Here is a 21,171-nt window from a genome sequence, read left to right on the forward strand (position 1 = left end):
TATGTTCCTCTCACAATATTTTTAGTCTAGGGCCTAGTACCTCCATTGTATGCAACGCATTAGGACGGAATCGTAAGAGCCATGATCTTGATTCCGAAGAGGGAATTTTTTTTCCACATTGGTCGTTGGAGATTGTAAACTTGGAAGGGCCCCTCTGTATGGCTTATAAAGTTTGAGATTAGATAATTTTTCAAGGTTGCTTATGTTGTCTAGGTCCTTCAATTTCTTGATCATAACAGGAGGATTTTCTATCAATGCTTATTTCTTAACATTCATGCTTAACAACAATTTGTCACATTTCTCTGTAAATTGCAAAACAGAGGGATCTCCTCCTCCTATCAATACTTTGTTTAATAATTGACAGAGTGTGTTAGATTCCCCCATTAAAATCTTGCCAAAAACGTTCAGTCTATTTCTTAAGACTGTGAATCCCCAAGATTGCATGGCGGCTTCATGTCTGATCAATGAGATCGGGACTGAGGAATGTAGATTCAGTACCGCCTGCCTTAGCAAACCTTGCTGAACATTTAACCAGTTCAAAAAAGTGTCATTTAATAGCTCCAGGCCATATGTTATTCTTCGAATAACCTTTAGTTTCACAAATTCAATCAGAAGAAGAGCAATATTTTGCTCGAATTTTCTTCATTTGGGACTGAAAAGATCTGAATTTTAGCTTTAGTCTATCTTTAATAGCTATTACCTTATCTTTGTTAGTGATAGCAACTTCAAGATATATCAAATTATCCACCTTTTCCATCTTTATGTTGTCAATTGACCATGTGAAATTACGCTTCTTCCGGTTCCCTATGAAAGAGATTTACTTCACCATGTGTACATTCTCTATGAGACTACAGTGTTGCATCTTACTCTATCGTCCAAGTCAGGACTCTCTCGGCTTCATCTAGTTGATGTTGACATTGGGTGAAAGCTGAACAATTACTTTTTGTGTGCATGTCTTTAAGATTAAAGCTTCTTATGCTGTTAGAAAAGCAGTAATACTCTTTCACCAGAGTGATGTAACTTTGTTTTCTTTTTTTCAAAGAGGAAATAAGTGCCACCTACAGCTCTGATGTGGCAGCTGCAGCAGGTATGTCTTCCTGTACTTTTGCTTTTCTGATTTTGTTTTAATTTGTCGAATGTCACATGTATAACTGGTACCTCACATGTCAATCCCATTGGCACAAACCAGGATGGACTTTGGCAATAAATAAACTAAAATATCTATGAAAGAAATCTCTCTACAGCCCAGCAGTGAGACATGTATGGTGCCCAAAATATGTTTAGAAGTCTTTCTCTAGCTGTTCTTACTTACTTATTGCAATAAATCATCCTCTAGGTATCAGTTGTATACATGTTATCTGTTCCCAAAAACTATAATTGTGAATTAAAAGAATAAATGCATCTGTGCGTTCTCTGCATTTGCATTGCATCCAACTCCTTTGACAGTCATTGTCTGACTGGAGTTTTAATGTGACAGCTAAATACACTGCCTCGCTATAGAAACTTTCTCATTGCAAAATCATGCATCAGACAACATAGCTGGGTGGGTCGGTTACATTCTTTTTCCGCGATTGACTACCTGGGTCCAAAAGGTCTCCATATATAGTTGGCGAAGTAAGTGTATCAATGTTTATTTTGTACATTCTGAAGTTTAAATGTGTGTTGATGTCCTGTAGATCAATTCACAATTAGGCCAAGGAAGTCAAAGAGTCAACACTTTCTCCTGTCTTCTTTACCATTTACCTAAGACCACAGATCCATCTTATCTTTGCCTTTGGGTTTGAATTCTTCAATCATTCAAACAGCAGGAAAATAATCAATAGTGCAGGTAAAATACCCTGACTACAGACTTGTATCGAATTTCTATATTGCCTGCTGCCACTCAATGTGTGGATGGGTCATAACTATTTAACTATTTAAAATGTAACTTAAAAAAACAAGGTGTTATTGGTAGGCAAGGATTCTCCCAGACTATCCAGTCGATTTGGCCTGCACCTTTCACCTCTTGCCTGCAGCTTTCAGAGGTGGTTAGAAACATAACCTTAATGTATCACTCGATTTGGATGTCTTGGATTTGGTCCTGCCAGGACTTTACCCTCTTAAGACCATTACATTGATTTTCCTATTTGTAACTTCTACAATGTATTTTCTTTATTATTGTTGATTTGCAAGGCACCCATTGTGAGCTATCTGCTTTGTGGTACCGGAAGGGGATGGGGAGAGGGGATTTGATCATTGCCCATCCTTGGTGCATTCCGTATCAGAGAAATGTGAAGTGGTAGGTAGTGAGAGAAGAGCAGTTTAGCCAGAATTTAAGTGGATGCTTGGGTGCTGAAGCAAGCAACCTGTCTGGCTGCAGCGGAACCTGGATGGTCAAGCTGGCCCTGGTCAGTGCAAGACCCAGGCAAGAGGTCAAGGAGCAAGAGCTCCAGATGTTGCACATGAGGCTGATGGTGGGACTGGGACATGGAGAGATCTATGGAGGACCAACTAATCCTTGAAGTGCAGGAGTCATTTCTATTTGTTTTTTAATTTTTGTTAGTGTCACATGGCCTAAATAAGTAGACCTTAACACAAGACAGTACATCACAACAGTTAATTACAGAACATTAAATACAATAATGCAACTTCCATCATTCAAATAAATCACTCAATCTAGCAAGCAAAAACATTTATCTTCAAGCTTCAATTTCCTAAATTCATTATAACAATTGGCAAAAGTTAAAAAAGCTAAAAAAAAATAATAATAATTCAGTAGAATCAATTGATGCCTTATGACCCAAAGTCCTTTTATTTTGTTCTTATAGTCCATCTTTTACTTTCTAATACGGATGATGAAAACCGGACCATAGAGTTTAGTTTGTTTGAGCTTTCTTATGTTCCTTTGCATCTCTCTCTTAATTTCCTGAATCTCAGGCAGGTTATTACTCCGCCTTTGAGTTGCACTAATCCCCGAGGTTTTAAAGCTTAAAATAGTATTCTGCAATGTTTCTGAAAATAAGGCATACAAAATAATAAGATGTATCTTCGTAGGTCTAATGTTGGACTAAGGTCGGACTCTGGATTGGATCACAGATATCAATTGCATCTTCTGCATAACTACCACTGAACCCGGTCTATGGACAGATCACTACTTGATCTCGTTCACCATTCAAGACAGCCCACAAACTAACTCAGCAAAGCCTATGGCCCAACCAGCCCTAAGTAGATGTAAAAAGAACATAACAGTCGCTAACCTCCTACCTTTGATTCAACCCATAACGAATCATATGTACCTACCTTCCGACCCAACAGACCTGGTTGATTTATTTAACAACACAATCAACTCAGCTATGAACACCATTACACCGCTGAAACTTAGCAACGAAAAACCTCTAGCTCACCTGAACTCTTGGTTCATCCCCAGCCTGAAAGCCAATCGTAACGAGAAAAGACGTGCTGAAAGCAGCTGGAAAAATAACCCCTCTGAGCAGAACAAGAACCTTCTCACCTCTCTTGCTGATAGGTACAAAAAAGAAATTATTGAAACCAGAAAAGAGACATTGGCCTCATTCCGAGGCTGGCGCAAAGGAGTACCGGCACTGGGAAGGACACCGACACCGGTAATCCCTTTGCGCCCTATTCCGAGGTCCCTTTGCGGGTCCCGCTAAGGCTGCCTGGTTTTAGCCACAAAGGGTCCAGGGAGCAAATTACGGTACCGCAAATTGCGGTACTGTTATTTGCACCTTCCCCATTCCCATTGAGCCCTATGGGGGCTCAAACAGGAATGGGGAATGGTATTTTCAATGGGGACTTACCAGTCCCGCAAAGGGCCGAATAGACCGGTAAGTCCCCATTGAATGAGGGCAGACTAGGTACCGTTATTGGAGGCAGCCATGGTGCTATTAGCACCATGGCTGCCTCCAATCTCGGAATGAGGCCCATTCAATGATAGAATCAAAAAAGCCACCTCAAGTACCAGGGAAATCTTCTCCATACTAAGAGAACTAGAATCCCTGGTCACAACCATTGACTCATGCATCAAAAACAAAACTTGGTGTACCGATATCCAAGATGCCCTCTGCAACAAAATGTCCATGTTCCAAGATAAAATTATAGCCAAAAAATCCACTCTACATAAGATTGCGTTAGCAACACAAGAAGCCATCCTGCAAGAAATCACTAGCAAACAAATTAAACCATGTAACCAGTCCAAATTCAACTCCATTTCTACAAGTGAGGTTGAAAATATCATCTCATCCCTCAAACCCTCCCGGTGCCTTGGGGACACTTGGCCAGCTCCAATCATTAAAGAAGCTGTGAAGGACCTAGCTCCTTTCATTGCCGCCTTCATCAACTCCTCCTTCAGATCCTGCTTCCCACCAACCTTAAAGACGTATGGGTACTACCCTTATTAAAAAAAAAGAAACTTGGACCACAGCATCCCCACCAACTATAGGCCAATCACCACAGTACCTTTTCTCCTTAAAATCCTTCACAGAGCTGCTTATCTCCAGATTCAATCTTACCTGGAGTTAAACAACTTGTTAGGCACCTGCCAATCAGGCTTCAGGCCAAGACACGGGACCGAGATGGCCCTTCTTGACCTGAAGAATCAACTGGACGATCGGAAAGACAAAGGAGAAGCTTCCATTCTTCTCCTCTTGGACTTATCCACCGCATTCGACCTGGTTGACAACAAAGTTCTGTGCAACTTCCTAAAATTAGTCGCCCACTTTTCTAAGGACCCTACCACATGGATAAAGTCCTTTTTAGTTAACAGATCCATAAGTGTCTTCTCACCCTCCTCACATGCAGAATACCACAGGGATCCTGTGCCTTCCCTACTCTTTATAATATATTTACCAAGCCCCTCTTCGATATACTTGACAATATGAGTGTCCCATACACCAACTATGCTGACGACACCCAGATTCTCGTCTCTATCCAAGGAGACTATGACAAAGATGTAGAGTGGATAAATAAAATGTACTTAATTATACAGACCTGGATGGCCACCCACAGATTATGTCTCAATGACAAAAAGACTGATCTCCTCATCGTTGGGTCCACTAATAAACTAAATAAACTCTCCCCTCATTATAACTCCGTCACTATTGATGGTATCAAGATCAAAGTCGCTATGGAAGTAAAAACCCTAGGTTGCTACTTGGACTCTGCACTCAACCTCTATAAACAAGTAAATGCCACAGCATCTGCCACCAGCTACATCTGTAAATTGATCCACACATGCAAACCATTCCTGACTACGATAGCACGTGCATTAATATTATCCAAGCTGGATTACTGCAATGCACTTTATCTGGGTACTAGCAAACATAACACCAACAAACTCCAGACAATTCCAAATAATGCCTTAAGATCTGCCTTAGGCATCCGAAAATCGCAACATATCTCCCAAGAGAGACGCTCATCAACTGGCTCGCAATACATGACAGAATTAAGCTCAAATCACTAAACATTACCCACAAATGCCTTACCAAACACACGTCAGAACGACCCATCAGAAAGGCACAATCTAATAGCCTTCGAATGTCCAACTTCAAACTAAAAAAAACAGGAGGCTTTATCTGGAACTCTATCCCTGACACCTTAAGAGCCCAACCCTCTTTCCACTCCTTTAAGATTAATGTTAAGGGATGGCTGCACTCTCGTGACCGGTGATGGTATCTGATTTACGAACCCAAGATGATCTAGAACACTATCACATGATTCTGTATAATGTACTCTATGTATGTATAATACTGTATATATTCTGCAACAAGTTATATAAGTATGTAAATGTCTTTGTAAATATTTTTTGCTGTCCCTATCACCTGTAACCCTGTAACTTGTAAAGCGTCCAGATGCCGGAGGGCCCGGGGCGCTCTATAAATAAATAAACAATACAATACAATACAATAATCATTTTAGGCCATGCCCCCTCAAAAACAACTCATAATCCTAGACATGGTCCTATCATTCCATGCTAGCCTGTCTTTTTTGTTATTCACTTTCACACCAGGAACCTTACAGTAAAGAACTACAGAAAAAGGGACATAAACTTCCCCAACAGCAAAGAATGATCACTAGGTTCTCCATTCATTTCACTAAATCGGTCACATCGTTAAAACAGTCCTGCTGACACAAAGATGATCAAATGTGCCCTCTAAATCACCCACCACATTTCCATTTAGGGGTGCAAGGTTCCATTGTCTGAAGAAAACAGCCCATTTTGGTCTCCTCTCACCATCTGGGTTGTTCATTTGTGGGTTTCGTTCCTCTGAAGGATGATTTATAAGGCAGTCCATATTGAAATCACCAACAATTATATGATTCATTTCACTGGTACTTTCAAACTGTGTCACAATCATTTCCAAACACTCAATCAACCCATCCTGGCTCATTCCTTGGTAGTGACAATATAGATGTACAACCAACAATGAACCTAAGTCACAATTGGTCTCAACTCATACAAACAGAATGCATGGCGGCTGACAAAATAGAGACACAATTATTTTGGCCTACTCTTGCTTTGCTGCAAGCAACAGTACTCCCCCGAGGCCTACCTTTGGAATTTTTCAATGCCATTTGCTGACACACTAGGTAATGTGATGAATCCTTCAGAGTCATCACTGATCCGCAGCCTAAAGTCTCCTCCCATGTGGCCAGGTGGAGGCAGCCGCTACCTGATCCTGACCATAGGGATGATGTTCTGAGGGTGCATTACATGGGAGGAGATGGCTGTAAGGGGAGAGTGGTGACTCCACAAGGAGAGAAGCAATAAACCTCTCTTCATTATGAAGAAGGTCCATTAATTCCACAGTCTTCGATGGCTTGCAGCCATTATTGAAAACCATCTTATTTTAAAGCCCTGAGAAATACTCTGTTTAAATAAAAGCCCATTCCGTTTTCATGTAGATATGTTGAAAGTTAATCATGTGAAACATCTGATGTGTATGGTAATTGTAAAGCTATTACAACTGTTCAACCATACAATGTAAAATCCATTGAAACTTCCTTGGACTAAAAGTCCCAGAAATCCTCAAGTACTGTGACAAGGAAGAGGAGCAAGGATTTCATGTGACGAGGACCGTGAGAACACTGTGCAGTCTAGTTGCCACAAATCTAATCAGCTGCATGGGACGTTTAAATGCACAAATCACTTGCAGCTGGGGGAACGTGGATGGAGAGAGAAGGCAGGTTGCAGAGTGTGTGGAGCGGGAAGAGTGACCGGTGGCCGAGGAAATCCTACGAAGGACTGTAGGAAGAGAAGTGCACCAGAGGTCAGCTGGCAGCATTCGGGAACAGAGGAGAGGAACTCTGGGCAAGAGAAAGCTGATGGTGTGCAGCAGACCCAGCGGAACTCTGCCACCAAAGGGAAGCCGACCCCTCACAAGCATTTTGCAACCACTACATGAAGAGCAGGTGTGTCAGCCTTATAGTGAATGGGGCCTGGTACGTGTGAATATGCTGAAAAGCATCTTAAAAGTACTTTTGAACAACGACCTAATAGAACTAAATGGAAAAGGAGAACGTGGTGCAATTCTCCTGACATGAGATGTCAGTTGGGGGAAACCTGGAACAAACATTGCCAAGAGTCAAGAGTAATTGTTGAAAGAGAAAGCTTGGACAAACCCTCAGAGGTTGGATGTCGGTTTGGGGGAAATTAGTTCAAGTAACAGTTGAAGTCAACCAAAGTGTGCCAGTTGTTTGATACTTAAGGAGGGTATCAGGTAATATTGTCCCTGTATGTTATGTTGTCATACATATAGTCGCCGGAAAACGGCATAGGTGACATTATATATGGGGACAATATATGGGGTGAATGGGAGCAGGGCTTGTAGGGGTCTCCCCCGCTCCCTTTAAAAAAAATGTCAGTGGTTGCAGGGGTGTCCCCTGAATGTTCCTTATGATGATTTCTCCACAAAAACAAACATTTTTGTGGGGACATTATCACATGGAACCTTAAGGAGAAAGGGAGTGTGCAGAGAAGCCTGATAAGGATATCAGGTAGTGAAACCTTTTTGGACAACGATACCTAGCAGGAGAGTACACCAGGTGATCTAAGTGAACCAAAATGGGGATATTCCTGGCAGGAGAGTAAACCAGGATATCAAGAGTTTTCATTTGATGAGTTTCCTGGCAGGAGAATGTACCAGGAAACTCACTTTCAATTGGTATGTTGAGAAAAAGATTTGGGGGGTCATTATGAGGTGGGTGGTAAGGGATTACCGGTAATCCCTTACCGCCCTACTACGAGGTCCCTTAGCGGGTCCCTTCCTTAACGCCTGGTTTTACCAGGCGTTATGGAAGGGACTCGTTAAGGGACTTCAGAGCCAATAGCGGGCCCGTTATTAGCTCCATCCCCATTCCCATTGAGCCCTATTGGGGCTCAAATGGGAATGGGGAATGGTTCCCGGAATGGGGACTTACCCGGTCCTCCAAGGTCGTAATGACCCGGTAAATCCCTATTCCGGGAACCCGGACCCGGAATGCGGTAAGGGGGTAGCCATGGCGCTAATAGCGCCATGGCTACCTCCAACCTCGTAATGACCCCCTTGGTCAATTAAGTTCTTTTTTCCTTTGAACATTCTGTCAACCAGAAACTTTGAAAATACTTGCCTTTTGCCTTACGTGAATCTCTGTTGTAAAAAAGACATTTGTTTTGCCATCCTGAAAAGTAGTAAAGACTTTCCTTTACCTTTTTCAAGCCAGCACTGTGGAAAAGATACTTTGTTTAACCATTCTGAAAGACTAGAAGATACTTTTTCTTTTCCAAATCAGCGTCATGGAAGTAACATTTGGTGTGTCATCTTGATGACAGTATTGGGTAAAATAGATAGTTGTAGTGCCTTTAAGTTACTGATTATGACACAGAACATTGTGAATAGTTTGCCTTAAATAATCCAGGGGAAGGGGGCCAACCCTTGGATACAAGAAGAGTTTTTGTTGATGTTATATGTTTGAGCATTTCACTTTTCTGTTGAGTTGAACTTTGAAACATTTACCTTGCACATTTTGATTGTATGTATTAGTGTGATGGTCAGATTGAGTTTGGACACATCGTGCTTAGGTTTTAGTTTCATAGGGAGAGACACTCTTGCTAGGACAGGAAAATGTAGGCTTTTATCCAAACCCCTTTCTATTAATAAAATGGCTAATGTTGAGAACGATACCTTTTTGTGCCCACCTCTCATTTCTGACCCCTCACAGCAACCATCTAATGATACTTTGTCAATGAGAAGGATTCCTGAATTAGAATTAATTCTACTTCTCCAATCTTAGAAATGGTATTGTCTTCAGAGGTTAAATGTGAAAAGCCTCAGGACTTCCAACATACAGTACTAAAAGCCCAGCATCCTCGAACGAGCCCTGTCTTACTATCAGCCTGTGTCTAAGAGGCGCCCATGTCCAGTTACCAGAAACTGCAGGACTCAGCGGGTGTTACTGAATGTTACTTTCCAGTTCAAGGAGTTTCTCCCAGCACGTAGAGACGAAACAGAGGTTCTAGAAGTCATTTCAGTTTCTCTAAAAGGCAGTGGTCGAAGTCAGCGGGAGCGGTGCGCCTCTACTTTTTCTTTTTAATTTTTACTGTTCCTATACTTTCATTTAAAAAAGAAACCGTTCTGGAATGGTTTCAATTTAATATAAAAGTTTAGGCAGAAGTTGAAGCTTGGACTTCAGTGATCTGCACAGAACATTCCCTTAAACAGCAGATGTGTTTGTTTGCGGGTTTGGATTGCACGTGGGAGTGGGTGCAGCAATAGGGTTTGTGGGGAGCAGGAGCGGGGCAGGCCAGCAGGGAACATAGCTCCACTGCTTCTTTTTGTACACTTCGACCACTGCTAAAAAGGTCTCACATCTATCCCTCTTTTCTGCAAATGATCTCTATGGGCTAACAGATTATTTTGCACCAGATAAGAGGAAATATCGATAACAGCAATATCGAGTCTATTATCCAAAATTAACTCCACTCTTAAGATGTCCTTGGTGGTAATAATTCTCAACACTGGAATGTCAAACAGCAAGGGCAGGATGCCGCTGCTATTCATTATGAAATCATCTTCTCCCGGAAAGAACTTTCCATAACAAATCGAGCACACCTCCATGAGGAGCTCCCTGCACTGTCACCCTCTAGGGATTTCTCCACACGGGCAGAGTTAGCACTGTTTCCCTTAGCATTACTGCTAGTTCCAATGTTTCTTCTTAAGAGTGCCTCCAGGAGATCACCACACTGAGTCGACATGCTCTTCTGAGAGTACAGGGATACAGTAGCCCTACCTCGCAATTCCACAGTTGACATAACAACTACTGGTGGCTCTTTTGATGTCACGGAAGTGCTAGTTGGAACACATTTTTCTAGATTAGTAGTAGAAGTGGAACTATACACATGCTGCTCAATACTAGCTAACATAGGCTCAGTTTGGTAAGCTATTCCAATTCTTCAGGCAATCGATCACAATTGATGTTATCACAGGCTGAAGCAGCTGTGATTACTTAGCCTTCTTCTTGAAGACTGGAGCCATAGTCAATTGTTTCAAGGACTGTCCAACTGGCTCACTAGGAACCGCACAGTATGCTTCCCTATCCTCAGCTCTCGGTAATGACAGGGCAGGCAAACATTTAAAATTTGAGCTGGTCTTGGTTTTACGCCCTTTCATATTATTTGTTTTCTGCACCTGTGGTTCCCATTCACATTAAGAACAACAAAGTAACAGGGGGACTATTTTTCTCTCCCGACCCTTCTTTTTCTTCTTTTTCGATATTAACGGTATATTCACAGGTTCAATCGGAGAGCCATTCTCATCAGATTGACAAGGAAGATGGACCAGCTGGGAGAACTCCTCCAAAATAGACTGTGACAGTGGCGTGTCATCCATAGCATTATAATCGTTGTCTTTGTTGCAGCTATTGTTTCTGGACCCTTCAGTAGTAGCCACAGTTCAATTTATCGGAGGAGCCAATTTAACAGATCAAATTTGCAATTTCACCTCAGCCTTCAAATTTGTTCGAAGATTCAAATGATATAGCAAGTCTGCTTTAATCCATTCTAACTCCCCAAAGACATTATTCAATACCTCCCTAAGGGCCACTATGGACGAATCGCAGCTTCCCAGTTCCTTCTTTCTTCATTTCCAATAATATTCCAGACTGTGCATGTACTTCGCCCTTTAACAGTTCAAACATTTTCACCAGGGAATTAAGAACAAAATGTAACACCATACAAGTAGACTCACTAGTGTCTTCCTTAGTCAGCGAGTGCTCGAAAGGGACATGATGGTTTACTAAATAATTGGCTCCCGGTTCTTTCACTGCAGGTTTTGGGAATGTATTTGGGAATGTGTTGTTGCTGTTTCTATGCTCACTGAAATCGAGCTCATAGTGATATCACTCCCAGGATCTGTAGATAGCATTTGACTGGTCAATGGTGTAGAAACTCAATGAAAAGCACATACAATTTCTGCCTCAAAATATATCAGGCACGTTAGCAGTGCCTCAGCAGCAGGTAAGTCTCCCAAGCTTATGCTGAGCCCTTAAAAAAGAAGTCTGTTATTTTCCATGGTATTGATGTTGAGGATAGTGTGAAGTCGTTCAAAGCAGGTGATACACTTCTGGTATTCACGAGCCAACTACAGGGATAGAAACTAGGTTAGATGTAATGCCTCGAGGATGCACAGGAGTGGTAGGTTGGTTAAAGAGTGGAACAGATCCCCCCACATGTTGCACTGGGCTGACAGTTCGCTTCCTTGCATTAACAACATGATCAACATTATCAATTTCGATTGCCCTTGGATCATCGCGTAGGCCTGCACTGCGCAAATTATATATTTTGGGAAACACCAAAAGTGATTCATTAATTCTCACTGCCTCATTGTTCAGTATTCAACCTGCTGGGACATCACTCCAAACTTGTCATGCCCCTACATCACTTTCAGGTTTGTGGCAAACTCAAAAATGCAGAAATTAAATCTGGCCGTGCCACCTCACCACTGACACTTGCCTCAACACTTCATGTGCGCTTCGGGCAGCCTAAGTGGTTTTCAAGGAGGCAGGGGCGTATCCTGATGGTAAGGAAATATCTGCAGGTATTCACAAGCTGAAAAAGCACAGCGTCCTGGCCAAAAACGAGAAATCAGAGGGATCGGCTCCCAATAGATTGTGTAATTTCTGCACAGCAGCACCTCAGCGACTCGCCTCCAGCACTGACACTTGAAGTTGAGCCTTACAGGACGTTGTGAAGGTTACCAGGGTACCCAGCAGTGAGGGGCAAGACGAGATTGGGCAATTACTGAAAATCTTGTTTGAAAAGGTGCATTTTGGTTATCATCTCAACATAAGGTGTTTCTTTTCGCTTCTCCGGGTGAGAGGCGGTTTGTTCCAGAGGACATTGAGTACATATGGTTACAGCTCTCATTTTCTCTAGAATGTACTCAATTTGAGAACCTCTAAGTGCAGTCTGAAAATACTGCAGTTAACCCTTAACTGTCTGCCTGTCAACTAGCAATGTCCCTTTAAGACAACGTGCCTTAGCAACAGAACCTTAAATACCCCAATTCACACAAGAGAATTTGGCCCAGATAATTCCTAGAAGATAGGTTTGGTCAGCAAATATGGTCAAAATAAAAGTAGACAAATCTGGGGCAGGAGTGATACCTCTATGCTTTCAATTCTTGCCTGAAACATATCAGATTATACTTCAGAAACAGTTAGACCCAGCTGTTCACCCAGTACGCTGACATAAAAATAGAAGAAGCCCAGATATCACACAGAATGCAAATCTGGTTCCAAGAAGCCACCTGTAGCCAATTTGTTTGCTACACATTAAGAACAACAAAGTGACAGGGGTCCTATAACACAGCCATACATCAGATGATGTTCCCCTAGTCCTCCCTTACTCCTGTCAACCATGTCTACATGAGCTGGCTTGCAATGAGCCTTCCATTAGGCTTTTTGTAGAAATACTCTATAAATGAAGAGCACCTTGTACCCCACTCCGGCTGCCAGTCTGGTGCCCTCTGAGAAGTCTGTTGTGTCACAGTCTAGTAAGAGTCTTTTCAATCTCTGCCACAATCTTTTTCTGAAGAAAATGTTCTTGTTAGTATCAGCAATTAATGTTTATTCTAATGAGTGTCCTGCCAAGTTTGAAGCCATCACAATATTATGCAAAGGCGCACTACTCTATGTTAATAAAGTCACCACATGCCTCCTTTTTAAAATGTATAAAGCATATATTTGTAAAACCTAGAATAACTCAAACCTCACAGGAAATAGAATACTTTGAACTGCAATTAGAAAGTTGGCAATCTTTAAGTATCTGTTTTTCCCTGGCGATCGAACCCCATTCAGTTACTTCTCAGCCTCCTCAACGTACACAGATTTGCGTTTGGTAAAAAACAGGGCCTCCAGTCACTGGCTTATCGCTTCATTAGACAGCTTTCAGTCATCAACCTGTGTACATCATTCCTTTTTTCTGCCCATATTGAATTAATTAGTAACAACCGTGATTTGTATTCAACTGCTTGAAGTTGGAGAAGGAACCAACTTTATTGAGTATACATCAAATTGGGCTGCAGCTTTCCCTTCCCCTGATCAGTGCTGAACTGCCTGATATTCTTACAGTAACATTCTACCACAGAGATTCTTAATGATGTCGTAACAGCTGCTTCCATGTGTTGAGCATCATAAGCATGCTATAAGAACTATGTGCACTGCAGGTGTTGTAAGAACTGTGTACACTACATAACAATTTTCTTCGTAAAAGTGCTGAAAATTGAATTGCAGCTAAAATATAATCCATCCCTTTCAGTCCCTACTTATATCCTTGTTTATTTTGTTCTTATTGTAAATGCTTAACATTGCTTTTGAGTTTTCCTTATAAAAATGCAGTAGTCCCAAAATCTCAGGAAAGAACTCCTGAAATTATTTAAAGAATGAATTGCGAGTCTTTGGAGCCACGTATGAACAGTTTATTTTCAAAAACCCATGTCAAATCTATATAACCATACAGTTAACTAAACCTACCCAAGAGTAAACATCACCAGTGTTAGTGATGTTAAAAGAAAAAGGACAAATGTAACACGTTATGTGTGCCCGTTTACTGTTGCTCCTAATAATTGTTCCCAAATGTTTTCTCCAGCAAATGTCAGCCCTCAGTTCTACATCTTCTAAAAAAAAATGAACATATCTGACATAGGATCTAGCCTAACATTGGAGTTTAGGTGCTTCTCTCAGATTTTCACATCATTGTACTTAGTCAGAACTAGTCCTTCCAGTTACTTGATCCAGTGATTCGTCTCCTGCTGGTGCCCTGAGGTTCATTAGAGGTGTCAAGACTGGCTAACCATGCAATAGTTAAACTAACGTGTGAACTAATTAAATTTAAATCTAACTTTGCAATTTGATTGTTGAAATAGTTATGGGGCCTCATTACACGGAAGGCGGTAAGGGTTAACGGTCACCGGTAAGGGTAATGGGGAAGGGCCATGGAGAAAGGGGGAATTACCACCTCACCAACCTTGGAATGGGGGGTAATTCCCCTTTCCTCCATGGTGGTACCGGTATGGTACCGGCGGCAACCATGGTGCTGATAGCACCATGGTTTACCGCACTCCGTGTAATGAGGCCCATGGTGTAGAAAATGTGGCACATTATTCTAAATACTTAAAGGTAGTCCAGGAGTGGAGTAGGGCCGTACACTATCATTCCACCCATACATGTAACTAGATCTGTTTATTTTTACCTACTGGTCTTTTGTGCTCATTCAACTGGGAGACTCAGCATCATGTAGAATGGTCCCGGTCACCTCTCCATTCTAGCTAGAATTGATGACGGTAGCTAGGAAAGGTTTTCGACAATAAGAATTAATCTATGGGCATCATTACGGCCATGGCACTCCCGTAATGAAGGGTGCCGGTACGGGTACTAGTCCCTTTCGGCTGGTCGAACACGGAAGACCTGTATCCCGTACACTTCTCCACACAGGTATGGACCGCGGAGATCCGTTCCCGCTCACAAACCCGTGGAAGTCTTTAGGGTTGCGATGGCTGCCTCCCTACACCTACTAATTTAAGTAGAGAGCTCCCACTGGCACCACCATAGGTACTACGAGGCTCGAATTAATTTGTGTACCACCCCATTGGTAAAATAGGCTATACTGTTTAATACTTACCTCCTGATGAATGTTCCACACTTTGTCCTACGGAACAGAAACATGTCGAGACACATCTCTGGACTTTAAACAGGGATTATATTATATGACATATTGATCCATATGTGGATGGGTACCACACTTTATGCTAGACGAGTACCCACAGTGGTCATATTTTTCTGGTAACATTTCTGTAAAATGGCCATATAAGCCTGTTACGTATTCCCTATTGTTGTTTGTACACTGGAAGTTATATATATGTACTGTCATGGACCAATTTATTTAATTGGATGTTTTATACCTGTCGATCTCTTCGTTATTATTAAAATTTGATACTATTTTTTAATTACATCTGGTCCCTCCTATTGTTTTGCTTAAAGCGTAAATGCAAGGCATCTCTAGTACCTGATTTTGAACTTTGTCTCCCTATACATTGACTATTATCCTCCCGGATATAGACAAAGCATACACTGCTAGTTTTGTATTAATCAGTAGTATACCGGGTTTCCTCCCCTTGTAAGTTGTTTACCAGCTATACCTCAGTGTATATATTGTACTTGTGATTTCACAGGCACATTTTCGCTAGGAATGTTTTTTTGTTCTTAAGTGAACAGTAACATTCACCCAAGTGATTTGGCTTTGTCTCTGTTTTTATTCCAATACAAAATAGGCGCCATCTCAGATCTTGAGCTAACGGGCAGCACTTCCGGTTCGATGGTCATAGCTGTGGAAGGTAGGCTCTTCTGTATATTTAAAGTCACTTAGGAGTATTGCGTGAATTTGTAATATGGGACACGTTAAACTGATATTGGATTTAATATCATCATTGTATAGAACCATGATCCGTGTAATGCTCTTTGGTGAAACTGACATTGAAATGACAGATTATTTTTATTATTGCCTTATAGAGTGAGGGAGGGGTCACTATCTTGGGATAATGACCTGCTCCCAAGTTATAGCCCGAGGCAAAGCTAAAAGCTATAAGTTGGGAAAGGGCTATTAGAACATAGTGCTTGTAGCGACAATGCTTTTGGAGTCGTGGTGGTGAAGTAAAATATGTTATTTTAATAGAAAGTAAAGTATACGAAACGTGTTAGTAAATTAAATGTGCTTTCATTTAGTGATATTTAAATAACTTGGTTGTCTGTGTATATGGTAAGCATTTTATTTGTTAACTTGGTTAAACTAAAACAGCTTTAGCGTGAGGTTGGTTAATGTGCAATGTTAAAGTGAACAGTTTTTATTTGCAAAAGTGAAAGCATTATTCCATGTTTTGTTGCATTGAATTATGTTCAAATGTCCTGTTGAAAGAAATGTTGTGGGGAAATTGTATTCTTGTATCTTGACTGCAGAGGAATGTCATGTGTCATTCTCCTGGTAGCTCCTGAAGTCAGAATGCCTGGAGTGCAGCTATTGCCAGTAGTTATTGCATTCAGGGCATTCTGATTGGCTGAGAAGTCAATAATGTCTTCAGTGTGGTAATATTAAGTAATCTGAGATAGCTTTCGGAAATATGCCCTTGAAACGTAACATAGAATGTGTAGCCCAACAATGGCAACCATTATCCTGTTGGCCAAATATCTTATGTGGCAAACAATGACACATGCGTTAGGTGTCCTATACCCAGATATACATACGTCATTACTTGCTCCACTTGGAAGCTTCAAAGAGGCTTCCTCTAATGGCCTTATTCTTCCCTAAAATCATGGTGTTGTTTTAACTAAATCAATACATTTAAAATGGTTTACTGCACTGAATTGTTTCAGTTATTATAGCTTAGTTCAATGTGTAAGATACTCCGCCTCTGTGTAGATGCTAAGCAGTCCTTGTTCGGAAAATAGCCAAGGCGCCAAGAGATTAACTATATCGTCTGCTCTGTTTAATGTACATAAATAGTCTAAGCTGTATGTTTACATTTCTTTCTAAATTCATGATGGCATTGGTCATTTGTGTCTTAATTTCTGGATCTTACATGCATGCATACTTCTTAAACAATACAAGGTGTTTCTGTCAAATCCAATTGCTTCCTTACAATTCATTTCATGCCGCACTCCAGCTCTAAGTGCTGGACCAAGTGTCGAACCCATGTAGCTCTGCGGAATCTTGTTTCCAAGAAAAGCGCTTTGCCCCTGAGCTATCTCCCATTCATTATTTTCATTAAATGCCTCAGAGGAGGCAGTGTCGTCTGTCTAAGATATTCCTTGATACTTCATTTATTGTACATAGCTGTAATCTATACGTTAAGTTACTGCGCCAAGTCACTGCCCTAGTAGTACTTAGGCTATAAACATAGGGTGCCCGTACTGTTTTCCAGACTGTTACTCTGTGCCTCTTGTTGATGATTGTTATGGTAGAGGAAAGATTGTTACATTATATTATGGTCCATCTGTATGGAGCACATATGCCACTGGTGGGTTTTTGGCTCTAGCAGCAGAATAGACACTACAACCAAAAGCCAGACAGCGTCTTGGCCAGAAACAGACAGATTTTAATCCATCTCAAAGGAGGAATGGTCCTTTAATCGACAGATTCACAATGGCAGTGAATTCTACCAAGGCTCTGCCTCACAAAATATAGAGGGAAGGAGAATGCGGGCCTGGAAAGTGCCCAGGTTCCTACTAGGACTGTAATGGGCGAATATGTGACTGATTCCTGCGGGACTTGGTTGTCGGGTGGTAATTGTAGAGTGCACTCTGCCTTAAATGTAATATATTGCAGGCCCGAAGATACTTATGCTTGATCCCTGAATGTTATTTTTTCCCTCAGGGATTAACCTGCTCCTCACTTTAGAGGTGGGCCTTTCTGAGAATCACATAACGATAGAAAACGTTGTCCATAGTAGAACTGAACTGGCAGTGAACATTTTTTACTCCTGTTCTTAAAGGCACTCTTAATCCAGACTAATGCACATTTTAACCAGTCTCAGAGCAGGCGGGAACACACATTGCCCTGCATACCAGGAAGGCAACTTCATGCAGGTTGTGAGATTGCTCTCTATCCAAACTAATGTTGAGCAAAGACATACAGATAGACAGACAGACGTACTTGGAACTTTCGAGGAGGACCTGCACAGCCTTCTGTCCAACAATACCAAAACTACCTCCCAATTGCTGGTATAGGGGACTTTAACTTTGGCTTCAATGACCAAGCAGATGCCCATGCATCTATTATTGCCAATACCCTTAACACCTTAGGATTTACCCAAAAAGTTAGCACCCCGACCCATGCAAAGGGTAGAATACTTGACTGGATCGCTGATTCCAGCTGCTCAGCCACAGTATTCTCTATTACGCCCCTCTCCTGGACAGACCACTCCCTGGTGTCCTTTAATCTACTAACCATCAAACCACCCAGTCCTGTCCTACAGGCAGCTCCACCATGCCTTACAAGAAACAAAAAGAATATTACAGCGGATAATATTATTCCCCTGATCCTCCCTACTTTAAATGCACTGCCAGACAACCTCGACCCTAGTTCATTGGTCAACGAATTCAACAATGTCATGCGTACCACTATGGACAAAGTCGCCCCTCTCAAAATGCGTACAAGCAAACCTAAGGCACATTTAAACAAGTGGTTCACGCCAGAACTTAAGGCCTTGCGCCTAAACAAAAGAAAATGTGAATCCGACTGGAAACTATGTCCAACCAAAGAGAATAAAGCTAACTTAACTAACATCTCTCGGCATTACAAAAATGAAATCTGTCTAGCGAAACGTAATTCCTACAATGATCGTATTGCCAATGCCAACTCAAGTATGAAGAAACTCTTTTCCATCTTGAAAGAACTTGAGTCTCCCATTGCCACACCAGATACCTGCATCAAAGACCAGACCTGGTTCACAGATATCCAAACAGCCCTAGCAAATAAAATGACCACACTGCAAAACAAAATCCAACTAAAAAAAGATTCCCTAAACCTCCCAAACAAGCCGCCACTTAACAACACCATTAACGACCCCACCAACAAATTCTCCTTCACTAAAACCACCATCTTAGAGGTAGAGAAAACCATCCTTTCCCTCAAACCGTCGAACTGCAAAGGTGACATCTGCCCAGCACAACTAATAAAAGACGCTGCCAGAGACCTTTCACCGTTCATTTAAAAACTGATCAACGCCTCCTTCACCACAGGTAATATCCCGGCGAACCTAAAACAATCATGGGTGCTCCCACTTCTTAAGGAGCAGACCCTCGACCCCCTCAGCCCTACCAATTATCGGCCCATCACTACCGTACCTTTCTTATTGAAGATACTAGACAAGGTTGCCTATACACAAATTCAAAGACACCTTGAATTAAACAACCTACTGGGAGCCAGACAATCTGGTTTCCGTCCACTCCATGGTACGGAAACTGCACTCATTGATCTAAAGACCCAAATAGACGAACTGAGAGATCAAGGTAAGATGGCACTCCTCCTTCTACTTGATCTCTCAGCTGCTTTCCATCTAGTGGACCACAAGGTCCTCTGCAAACACTCAGACACCGCTGCACACTTCTCCACGCATACCACCAAATGGATTGAATCCTTCTTGAGTGAGAGAACAATGAGAGTCTTCTCCCCCTCGGCAGCAGCCAACCTTCTACCAATCACGTGCAGCGTCCCTCAAGGTTCCTGTGTTTCACCAACCCTTTACAACATATTCACTAAACCCCTCTTCAATGATCTGTACCTTCTAGGTATCACATACACTAAATATGCAGATGATACACAGATTCTCCTCCCGCTTTCTGGGGATCACAGCAAGGACAGGGAGTTGGTGAATAGGGTGTATCTCATTATTCAGGCATGGATGGCATCACATGGCCTCTGCCTGAATGACGATAAGACGGAGTTGATCATTCTGGGCACGCAGGCCAATATCAACAAGTTAGGCAAGGACTACTCCATGTTCAACATAGATGGCAACAGCATCAAGGTTTCGAGTGAAGTAAAAACACTAGGTTTCTATCTCGATTCCACCATGTCTTTCACCAAACAAGTTAACTCCTTAGCTCCCACTACAGCTGATACCTGTAAACTAATAAGAGCAGGTAAACCTTTTTTATTTAACAATAGTTGCATGATCCTAGCGAGAGCCTTAATACTATCACGACTTGATTATTGCAATGGCCTCTACAGCGGTGCTAACAAAACTATCACCAAAAGGCTACAAATTCTACAAAACAATGCCCTCAGAGCCGCCTTAGGCATAAACAAAAGGGAACATATCTCTTCCACTAGACAACAATACAAATGGCTCTCCACCGATAATAAAATCCACCTTAAAATGCTCTCCTTGACGCACAAAGCCCTCAATAACGCTGCTCCCAGTTATCTGATGGACAAAATAAAAATAAAAATCTCTAGCAGGCCTACAAGAACTCCCAATTCCAACTGTTTGGTAATGCCAAGATTTAAACTTGCTAAAATTGGTGGCACAAGCTTCCCTGTGCTAGCCGCTAAATGGTGGAATGCCCTGCCACATAACTTGAGATCAGACCTACCTTTCCCATACTTTAGAACGAATCTTATCAAACACCTCATTGACAACAACTTGTAAGGTATTGAAAGACATTTAATTTGTGTTATGTTATTTATCTGAATGTATATATGTAACATCAACGATATATCACTACTGTAAATTCTTGCATATAACCGACCGACTCGCTCCTTAGCATTTCCTCAACCGTCCTTCAGATGTGTCACTAAATCTGTATATACTGTAACATTGTAATCTTATGTAACATTGTAATTCGTTGTAACACTGTAATTCCATGTAACATTGTAAGCCTCATATATTCTTTTCACTGCGCCCGGTTACCTTTGGGTCTGGCGCGCAATACAAATAAACAAACAAACAGACATACAGACATACAGACATACAGACATACAGACAGACAGACAGACAGACAGACAGACAGACAGACATACAAACAGAAGACAGACATGCAGACAGACAGACCTACAGAAAGACAGACAGGCATAAAGACAGACCTACAGAAAGACAGACAGGCATACAGAGAGGCATACAGCCAGACAGACAGACATACAAACAT

At 41.7% G+C, this 21,171-nt stretch overlaps 1 protein-coding gene across 13 annotated transcripts in view; it reads left to right on the forward strand.

The window, feature by feature from the left end:
• LOC138582484 (uncharacterized) overlaps positions 1-21,171 on the forward strand; it is a 451,229-nt gene that overhangs the window by 279,350 nt on the left and 150,708 nt on the right. For all 13 annotated transcript variants that reach the window (XM_069653811.1, XM_069653815.1, XM_069653819.1 and 10 more), the window contains 2 exons: positions 1,043-1,087; positions 15,801-15,863. In XM_069653811.1, coding sequence (XP_069509912.1) covers positions 1,043-1,087; positions 15,801-15,863 — 108 coding nt within the window. The remainder of the gene's footprint in view (positions 1-1,042; positions 1,088-15,800; positions 15,864-21,171) is intronic.

This window comes from Ambystoma mexicanum, chromosome 3q (genome assembly GCF_040938575.1).
Source record: "Ambystoma mexicanum isolate Mex_15411 chromosome 3q, UKY_AmexF1_1, whole genome shotgun sequence".
Taxonomy (NCBI): domain Eukaryota; kingdom Metazoa; phylum Chordata; class Amphibia; order Caudata; family Ambystomatidae; genus Ambystoma; species Ambystoma mexicanum.